The sequence below is a fragment of the Solanum dulcamara genome, chromosome 8, assembly GCF_947179165.1.
Source record: "Solanum dulcamara chromosome 8, daSolDulc1.2, whole genome shotgun sequence".
Lineage (NCBI taxonomy): Eukaryota > Viridiplantae > Streptophyta > Magnoliopsida > Solanales > Solanaceae > Solanum > Solanum dulcamara.
In genome coordinates, this window is record NC_077244.1 from 57,333,626 (window position 1) to 57,343,727 (window position 10,102).

A 10,102-nucleotide genomic window follows, 5' to 3' on the forward strand; every position below is an offset into this window, starting at 1 on the left:
AGGAGCATAAGAGAAATTAGTTGAAGTTGTAGTGTACTTTTTAAATACAAATAAGAAATCCACATAATTTTATCAAATTAAACGTAACCTATCTTTAAATAGATAGTTTGAGGGTTCACTAAGGTTTATTTTCATGATTTAGTCTTCCACAATTGAGACATGGACTCAATCTTATGGAAGACGTGTTAAGATTGTGTTCATTGTAGGACCAAAATAATTTTCTTAGAAATATCATTACTTTTCTAATCTCCGTCCTTTGGACCTGAAAAGGACACAATCAGAGACGAAAGTTTCGAAGGAGTTCAAGCTTCTTTTTTTTTTTTGTTAAGGAGCGAAAGTAACTTGACTTTAAGGAGGGGAGCTCACAGACAAGGAATTAAAAGACAGAACATATAAAGAGAATTCAGGGTAAGGATGAGATGAAATAGATAGACTTTAGGACTTCCAAGTCCAGGTACAATATTATACAAGCAATCCATAATGGACACAAAGCAAGAAACTAAAAAGGAAAAGAAAAATGAACAGCCAAACTAGTGAAGTATGAATATTATTTTCATCTCTGGTGCCTAAATATTTCTTCAACTCAACTATAATGATGCTTATGTTATCTGTACTGCCCCGTGCAATCGCTAGTTCAGCAAGTAAGGCTACTGCCTTTGCTGCAACATTTTCTTTCATGACCTTATTTTGAGGAGGCTCACTTCCATTTTTGCACCTTCTAATCTGACCACTCAAGCATCTTCTTGTAATATCACAAGCAACATCATTAGGAATAACATCCCACAGACCGTCACTGGCAAGTATTAAGAACTCATCTGCATCACTTCTTTTGCTCACCGTGACTTCTGGCTCTGGTATTACATATGGTTTTAGGTAGTTATCCCCTGCATTAAAATGCATTGGTGATTCTTTGTCAAATTGAATATTCAAGAATGAAATTCCATATATTAGCTTATGTCTCCATTTTGATGTATCCTAGACAGAAATCTGAATACATATGATCATTTAGATTCAAAAAAATAAACATTTTTGCATCATTTGACAAAAGTTGAGAAGAAAAATGACACCTATTCCTTACACAGCGGATTCTATAACACCATTCTGCATTTTCGAAGACAGATCACTTGTGGCACACACTTGTCCCTTTGCCTTAGAAAGAGTTCAACCCACTTGAAAGAGGACAAGGGAGTAGGCATAGTACCGGAAAGTACGGATCCAGGGTTCATCCCTCAATTGAAAGTCAAGATAGATTCCACTCTTAATTTAGTACATACTTTTGTTTTTAAGCAAGAACTCTTGATCGTTTGTATCCCATACGCATGGGCTACTTCATTGAGTCGATGATTGGAGTTTACAAACATACCTATAGATCTTGAAGTGGCCAGTACTCCCAAGACTCTATGCCCATTCCAATTGATGACCTTCCCGCCGGACTTCTCAATTCTCTCCAGTTCATCAGGTCTGTCCGGCTGTGTACAGGAAAGTCAATTACAAAATTAACAACCAAATAAAGAATTACTCCATTCATTTCATATAAGTGCACCCATAGGAAGAATAATAATCAAATTAGAAGTGGCTAACTAGTTGACGTTTGATGAAATGGCTAACTAGTTGTCCCTTTCTGTTTCTTCTTCATTCTATTCTTTGCTTTGTCTTAATTTCAGGGGAAAAAAACCTCACAATTTGTCATTATTGGCAATCTCACATGATCAGTCAATAGTTCACTTGCTAGTTACCTTTCTGCATTGTACAACTAAACAAATCACTCCTGCTAGAAATTTCATTAGTTGTCACTCTATAATTATCCATCAATAGTGAAAAAAGAAAGAAAAACAAGATTCCAATTTTTTGTACTAATACCTTATGATCATTAGACAAGGCCAATGCAACTCCACCTCGTGAAAGCACAGCTCTTGAATCCCCACAATTTGCAACGATTACTTCTTCCTTCCCCACAACCGCCACCACTGCCGTTGATCCGATTGTCGCCACTTCCGCCCCGTTAATCTTGTTCACCTCTTCATCCATTTTACAGAAACTCGTCGTCATCACTTTCCCCCAATTTACTTCCTCTAATTTCCCATCTTCTTCAAGAATTACTTCCATCAGGAAATTGTGAAACAAGTCACGGCAGGCATGAGCTACACGTGACCCTCCATGTCCATCATAAACACCGAAAAAATCATAATTCGTCAAAAAATCCAGCTTCACTGAAAGAGCATCCTCCATTTCTCTTCTTCCACCGATCAAAGAGATAGATCCATGTGAATAGCTCGTAACAGATCGTAACTCCTCTGTTTCCTTGCTCACTTCATCGACATTACTCCAAGTTCTGGTCGAAACGACACCGTTTCCTGAATGATGATGATGATCAGAAGTTGTACTACTCATGGTGAATAACAGAGACACTACAACCTCTTTTTTATCCCTGTAATCTTCTTCATTTCGTCTTTGATCATCATCATTAGTTACGCCAATATTCTCATGCCGTTTCTTTTTGTAGCACTTGTAGTTAGTTACGGCAATACTGGCATCAGTACTAGAGATGTCAGGCATGAATGTCCGGCACAATCGCTTCAACTGCTGACTAGCATTAACTCGAGAAAACTTTTTCTGTTTCACACTGAGATTATGATCTTGCATTGCACCTGATTCCGACAATGTGGTTTGCCGGAAACCATTTTCCGACGATGCGCCATAAAATTTATCATCAGTCATTGTTTGAAGGCTGAGAAGATGACAAACACATTGCAGACAGTAGGTGATTGGTGGGGGAATATATATAACACCTTGTTTGTATGATTGTTACCTTATTGAATTGTATCCTTAATTTAAATACCGTATTTGTTTTTTATTATTAATTTAAATATCGTATTTATTTTTTATTATTATTTAAATTTTAACGTATAGTTTAAATTTGATAACAATAAAAGGTTTCAAACGATTGATTTGATACTATTGTGTATTGTTACTTTAAATATTTTTCTTCTTGTCTTATCTTTACTTAGTATTATTTAATAATCTTATTAATTTATCATTAATCATTATATAATAAATTATGTAACGAAGAGAAATACAATTTAATTAAATATTATATTTATTAAAATAATATAATATAATAAGATATATTATGAAATAAGTAATAAGTAAATGATCGAAACGGTGGTCCAAAATTGGAAAGAAATGTGAAAGTAGAAAAAAAGAGGGGAATGTGGGTGGGGGTGACGAGGGACACAGCTTAAACGAATTAATTTCATATACGTGGACGGTTGCGATGGAGTAAGAGATAACAGGTGGCAGAATGATGTTGGGTTAATTGATACAATTTTTGGGGAGGATAGAAGGACTATTGTATACGTGTCGTTAAATTGAGTGGAGAGTATGTTTTCTCTTTTGGGTGGGGTATGGTAGTGGACTTGTCTCAATCAAAATCAGAATCAGAGGATGGCATTTTATTGGACACGTGTTTGTTAGCAACTGATTTTCTTAAAATTGGACCTTGTTTTTACGTGTCTTATTTTCAATTAAAAAATGTTTTATCTTCCGTAAATCTTACTCTACTTTATTTTATTCTTTTAATAAGTAATATGTTTATCTAAGATATTATTAAAGTACAAGAACATCTCGAGGGCCATTGTATTTAGCAAGCTTTTGTCATAGATTTAGTTAGAACTTGAAAATTTGTAAATAATTTTTGAAATTAAAAATTGTATTTAAATATGTACTTAACTTGATTTTAAAGTTTTGTGAGTAAACATAAAATTTGAATTTGAATTTGAATTTTTTTTAAAGATAAATTTTCAAAAACTAACCAAATTTCATGAACAATATTTTCAATTTATTTTGAAAATAAGTGGTCAAACGAGAGCCTAAAACATTGTATCTTAAGATTGCCAAGTAAATCTCATGAACATATGTATGATTTTAAACTTCTATGAGTTTTTGGCCAAAAATATTTTTAAACTATATCCCAAACTTAAATTACATTTTTAAATATATATTTTGACAGAAAACATCCTTTGAGTATTTGAAAGTTAACAATTTTCATCCTTCAGTTAGATATTGTCAAAAAACTAAGGGATCCTATAAATATATGTGCAATTCATGTGAACAAAAAGGTTTTCTGCATGCTCTTCTTCCCTTTTACCAACGGAAAGAAGCTAGAGCTTAATTATCTTCACCTTTTTTAAAGTCAAATTGTAATTAGATTACTAATTTTTTGGTGTAATATGATATTAAAGTGATCAAAATTCTATTTATGTCTTGCATTTGAATTTCATTCTCCATTATTAGAAGTGGACACTGCTTAAGCAAATTCAGTTGAAAAGAAACATATTTCAACTAATAATTTTTTAGTATTAAATAACATGAAAAATAAATGAAAAAAACTGTGAATTAAAAGATTTTGCGTAATGCTAAACTCAATTGCCCAAAATGTTCACGATAATATTTTTGGCGTATTTTAGAATAATAAATATAATGGGTGACTTGATTTTTGTAGAATCTATTAGTTTTCTGAAATTTTTTAGCAGAAGGATGGAATTTGTTAAATTTTAAATACTTGAAGGATGTTTTATGCTAAGAATAATATTTTAAGAATGTAATCTAAACTTAAAGTATAGTTTAAGAATGATTTTGACCAAAAAAATCACTTCTATGTGTTTTGCACAATAGGAAAAAACCTCTCATTTAGAATCTGAAATTTATGTATTTTAATTGCTTTTTAAAAACTTTATTAGAAGTGTTTTAGAGAAATCAAACCCCTCATCATCAAGGAGAGAAAAAAAAAGTAGTTTAAACAAGTTCCATTTCCACCGGTAGACTTAATGGCTATCTTGTTATTGGATTTCCAACAAATACTTTTTATATATTTAATGAACTTCTCATTACAAATGCGGGTCTATGCGAACTGAATTCCCGAGATCACTTCCATCCCCCAAGGAATGACATAAAAGGTGTCTGTTTCTGTCCATTGTCAGACATTGCACTCCATGCTTAATAAGTGACTGGAAAGGTTCGACGAGATACCAAATGGAAGAGAATACGTATTAATAAGTTAATACTAGGGTGTTGTTTGACTCTAAGTTCTCAAATATTATTGGTAAATTATTTTTTGGAGAAATTTTGAGGAAATTTCATCATGTATTTAGCCATAAATTTTCTCAGATTTTGATAAAATTTTAAAAAATATTATTTTGTACCTGTAAGTTCTAAAAATTATTAAAAATACATATAAGTTTGTGTTATCATTTTATAATGAATATGTTCCGTTAAAAAAACCTTATAACATAATTGATAACAATCAACAGCAACAAAATAACAATATAGGCAAGAGCAATACATTAATCAAATTAAAAATAAATTATTATTTTTTCTCAATCTTGTCACTCAAACTATTTTTTTCGGAGGAGGTAATAACAAACTATTCTTTTATAAATCTTCTCAAGTTTTATTTAAGAAGGACTAATAATATTGGTTGATCATATTAATGGAGTAAGTTGGTAGATAAATATTTAGTTGAAATTAATAAATAATTGATGTTTATATAAATTTGGGGTTATTTTTAAAATTTTAAAACTTCTCAAGTTCCCAAGTTCTAATTTTTTTTTAGAACTTGTAAACTTTGGAATTTTGCCAAATATATTTGCTAGATTGTATGGACAAACACAAGTTCTCAAATATTTTTTAAGTTTTTCCCAAAAACTTGTTGGGGCCAAACGTTCACTAGCTCTGGTCTATTCCACTCTGGCACCCCACCCACAGTGTGTTCACCACATGAGGCGACACGAGCCAAACCAAAAAACAAAGCTCTGTTGAGTGTGGACTTATAAATTACTAAAATATGGACAGAACCACTCAGAATCGTATCTTATAGAAACATCAAACAGAAATTCAGGTAAAGAGATCAACGGCAGTACAAGACACCACATTCCAATAGCAGTGTATGGGAAACTCAATGTGAACCACAACAGAGAAGAAAAGTTCAACAAGCACAGAGAAGAGGAGCAGCAGCATGGATTAGAATATGAACATGTTCAAATTACTAGCTGTTTAGATCAATCACTCCAATAGCAGTACATAAGTATCTTCCTTAGTCTACACAAAGTCACTATAGAATATAAGTTTCCCATATGCACAAAAACATCTTGAATCCCAGCCAAAGTAAAGAAGAGATGCCAAAATATGGTCTAGCTTTTTTCTCCATTCAGAAATCTGTTCGCTTATCAAAAAACCCCGTGAATCAGGATGTCTTCGCCCTAGAGAAGTCCATCCCTGGATACTGCAGAAGATCATGAGCAAAATCGGTCAATATGAATACTCTTCGAGGGAGGGGACAGGAGAAAAGAGCACATTATCATGAAGTACCTGAGCCATAAATGTCTTTAGCATCTCCTCCTTTTGCATATCATCAATTGTTGGACGACCCATTGCTTTCTGTCGCTGATCAAACTGCTCAAGTATTATCCATCACATATTTAGAAGGTATCAATATCCATAAATACAACAGGAAAGTCAGTTCTTGTGAATATGAATTCACCAAAAGAAGAACCAGTACACAAGTAAATCAAGCAGGCACTAGACTTGTCCCTTCTACAAAATGAAGATAAAAGCAACACCGCTCCCAAGGTAAGCATGTTCAACACCATGAAGTCCAGTAATTAAGGATGGCTAGTGGGCAGATGAAGCTGGTAGACACAACTTAGCATCATCAACAGTAGCTATATGAGAAGTAAACCTCCTAGCCAAACAATCACCCGTCATAGCAACAATGAGACGGTTCATTTATTTAAACACCACAGCATTAAGAGCTCCCAGAATATGCTATAATCCAATTGAGAGATAGGGCAAAAAATGGAACCTCTAAGACCTGAAGAACAAAATTCTACTAATTCTGTGGAACTATAGATGCCGGTTTGCATTGTGGCCCTTATGAATTAAGTTCTTTCTTGTGCCATACAAAAGATTCTACTAAAAAATTGTATAACCAATCAACCAAGTATCTAAGTTTTTCTATAAAGCGCCTTCAGTACTTACCTTTCATAACTAACCTCAAATCCAAAAGCACATTTTGACTTCATAATTGAGAACCGAAATATGCTAGAAGAATTTTAGGCTCAAAAGTAGCTTCGTAAACTCCGAATCTGAAGTTTTTTCTCGAAAACACATTTCTATGCTAAGATTCTACAAACTAAACCAGAAGTACTTTTTTGGGCATTTACCAAGCATGTCAAAAAAGTAAAGGTGTCAAAAGGGGACCCATTTTCTCAAATGCAAAAGGAATTTTTGGGATACTAGTAGAGAATAGAGTAATAGTAAATTTGTACTAGTGTGGATAACAAATAACTCAAAAGATATAAGATAAACACAAAATATGCAGCACCTACCATGTCAGTGAAGCTAGAAACTTCCACATGAATAACATAAATGAGGGTTTACTTGGCAGAAATAAGTAAAAATGAAGTGACACCAGAATTCCGACATAAAAAGTGTTACCATAGCAGAACAATTTCAATTAACAATAAAACCCTACCATAATCTTTTCCACATTAGATCGAGTCTCTGGGTCCAATTCTGATAGCCTGCTAGTTTCAGGTTCAACTTTCTCGGTATCAAGTTCAGGTTCACCTTTCACCACACATTTCCACCAGTCGATCTGGTCTTTCTTGGTAAGGAGTACAGAGATGGATTTCTGATCCTCTGCAAAGATGTCAGCAATTTATGCTCCTCAAAGTAAAGCTGCATTAGCTGTTCTTGCACAGTTATAGTAAGATTAACTAGCTAACTATTGGATTAATAGGTACATGCCCATACTTTGAAACTATGTATCACAGTGAAAATCAACTGGCAGGGTACTAAAAACAACAGATGTGAATAGAAAAAAATTCCAAGCAACCATGCATCAAACATACAAGCAACTTACCTAAGCTCCAGAAACAATCCTCAACTTTGACAGGTCGATAGAGTTCTCCCTGCCACCACAAAGAGGATGAATGTTAACATCTGGGATCAGAAGGAAATCATGCACATTTTGAAACAAAATAGCAGCAAAAGATATCTTTGAATGACTAGAAACAGGAGAACACACTAACATCAATTATCGGAGGCTGACCCTTTAGTCCGACTGTAAGATGGCTCTTTTTTATATCGCAAACAATAAACCGTGATTTTGTTCCCAGTGGTACAGAAATGTTAACATTAACCTCCTGCATGGATTGACCCCAAGAGTAGTTGTCCAGATCAAGGCCATTGCCTATGTTGGGAGCTGTGAACATATCAGCAGAAAGAGCAATAAGCTATTGGTGATGCAAAACAAACAAGGTTGTTCAGTAACACCAATTAACATATGAAGTTGGCATATGATGAGAACAAAGAATAGTCAAGGCGATATATGGAGTTTGGAATTTCAAGAAAATAGACAGAATAATGCTATGGCAGAGAATTGGAGTTAAAGGACCTTCTGGGAAAAATATAGACAGTATGACACAAGCGTACACACCTACACAGCTTAGATAAAGGAATACAAGTTCAAACTGAATACAGTCTACCTTTTGATGACATAAAAGGTAAGAAGACCAGGTCCTGGCGACAAATAAAGGAGACAGCAACAGAAAGCCACAACATCGACCCTCCCTCAGCAGATTGGCACAATGCAAATGAAACCCACATAAGTCCTCTGTTATCAAATTCCAAATTCCCAGAGAGCAAGAGTAGGGCTTCCATAATGGGCTAATGGATATTCTTTTTTTTTCTTTGATCAAACTATTGTATGTTCTTTTTATCAGAAAATTAGAGTTAAAACATACTTGATAAATGATAACATCTGAAAACCACTTAGGCATTAACTGTCACTTGAAATGTCAAGAGTGGAGCTTCAACAAAATAATGGGCTATCTGATGCACTTATTTGTTTTCAGAACATTAGGCTCTAAACATACTTGATAAGTGCAAACATCTGAAACCATTTAGCCATCAACTATCATTGCTTTACAAATCTAACTCAAACAAACTTTACTTATGGCTAAAAACCATAAACAACTTATCAGATGATATTCAAGATCAAGGTTCAAATCAGTAATTATTATATCTTTTCCCTGAGTGGTAATCTTGAAACCCAAGGGTTCAAGGGAGTGGAATTGGAGCACAAGTTATTATAATACAACAGTACATAAACGAAACAGAATAGGACAATCAGTATGTAACCATCGTGTCCATTCCTCTCAATTCACAGCTCATTTCGCTTCAGTACTGAATAATTATAATTGTTTTTCTTAAGGTTTTCCAAGCATCACAGAATTCCTACAGGAACGCTACACGCTTCTAACTAAATACTCCTCGAAAACACCCTAGAAGAAAAGGAAAAAGCACAGATGAGACATTTTGTTAAAGAAAAAAACATACCTAGAGGCCCCTTCTTGTCCTCTTCCATGGCCTCACTAGCGTTCCTGACCTCCTCTACCTTCGTCTCGTTAAAAGGCTTTGCTGATACAGGTGACGATGAGAGTGGTTTGTTATCTTGCTCATTGTAGTCGGAAATGATCGCCATTGATGAATTCAAGAATCAGTTGAGAGTTTCAGGGTTTTGGGGGTGGATTTTTGAATTATGTAGAATTTTATTTTTATTTGGTCTGAAGGAAGTAGTTATATTAAAAGTTAGTTGACGTTTTCCCTTGTAGCCAAGGGACGCAAAGTGGTAATAGATTGGGCCACAACCCGATAAGGGATAAAATGTTTCCAATTTTAATTATTTTAACAAAAATAGTTCCTGCAATGTTTGCCTGCAGTGCTTCTTGAACACACATCGAAAGAACTTCAAAAATGGTTGAAACATCAAAAACTTTCATAAGAAAATTTTTCTTTGCCAACGCATCAGCTACCCTATTCTGCTTCCTATACACGTGCATCATCCTTGGAGTTTAACTGTTGAATTAAGTACCTGCACTCGAAGATTAGGTTGGCATAGAGCAAATGACCATTAGACAGCATATTAATAATATCAGTGGAGTCAGTGTTAATAATAAGGGGAGTGAGGTTAATTATATATGTGTGTGAGTGGAAAATGAAAAGTGGGGAGCCAAATGTAAGAACAGGCTGTAGAATATTC

General features: G+C 34.2%; 2 protein-coding genes across 2 annotated transcripts; both read right to left on the reverse strand.

The window, feature by feature from the left end:
* Window positions 1–402: 402 nt before the first annotated feature.
* LOC129901034 (protein phosphatase 2C 51-like) lies at window positions 403–2,794 on the reverse strand. The gene is made up of 3 exons (XM_055976141.1): window positions 1,861–2,794; window positions 1,364–1,469; window positions 403–884 (listed from the first exon to the last, which is right to left on the reverse strand). Exons 1-3 carry the CDS (start codon window positions 2,716–2,718, stop codon window positions 463–465), a joined length of 1,386 nt encoding a protein of 461 aa, XP_055832116.1. The 5' UTR covers window positions 2,719–2,794; the 3' UTR covers window positions 403–462.
* Window positions 2,795–6,014: 3,220 nt separating this feature from the next.
* LOC129901597 (protein BOBBER 1-like) lies at window positions 6,015–9,683 on the reverse strand. The gene is made up of 6 exons (XM_055976836.1): window positions 9,400–9,683; window positions 8,091–8,263; window positions 7,922–7,970; window positions 7,532–7,698; window positions 6,367–6,450; window positions 6,015–6,280 (listed from the first exon to the last, which is right to left on the reverse strand). The coding sequence occupies exons 1-6, from the start codon at window positions 9,542–9,544 to the stop codon at window positions 6,242–6,244; spliced, it is 657 nt and encodes a 218-aa protein (XP_055832811.1). The 5' UTR covers window positions 9,545–9,683; the 3' UTR covers window positions 6,015–6,241.
* Window positions 9,684–10,102: the final 419 nt, after the last annotated feature.

Bases quoted from the DNA above. Each gene is read 5' to 3' on its own strand.
- LOC129901034 (XM_055976141.1), bottom strand. From the start codon at position 2,718: ATGACTGATGATAAATTTTATGGCGCATCGTCGGAAAATGGTTTCCGG. The intron at 1,470-1,860 runs GTATTAGTACAA...TCCTGTACACAG, and splicing joins CCTTGTCTAATGATCATAAG to CCGGACAGACCTGATGAACT. The intron at 885-1,363 runs GTATGTTTGTAA...ATTTTAATGCAG, and splicing joins GGCCACTTCAAGATCTATAG to GGGATAACTACCTAAAACCA.
- LOC129901597 (XM_055976836.1), bottom strand. From the start codon at position 9,544: ATGGCGATCATTTCCGACTACAATGAGCAAGATAACAAACCACTCTCA. The intron at 8,264-9,399 runs GTATGTTTTTTT...ATATGTTCACAG, and splicing joins GGACAAGAAGGGGCCTCTAG to CTCCCAACATAGGCAATGGC. The intron at 7,971-8,090 runs GTTAGTGTGTTC...TTGTGGTGGCAG, and splicing joins GTCAGCCTCCGATAATTGAT to GGAGAACTCTATCGACCTGT.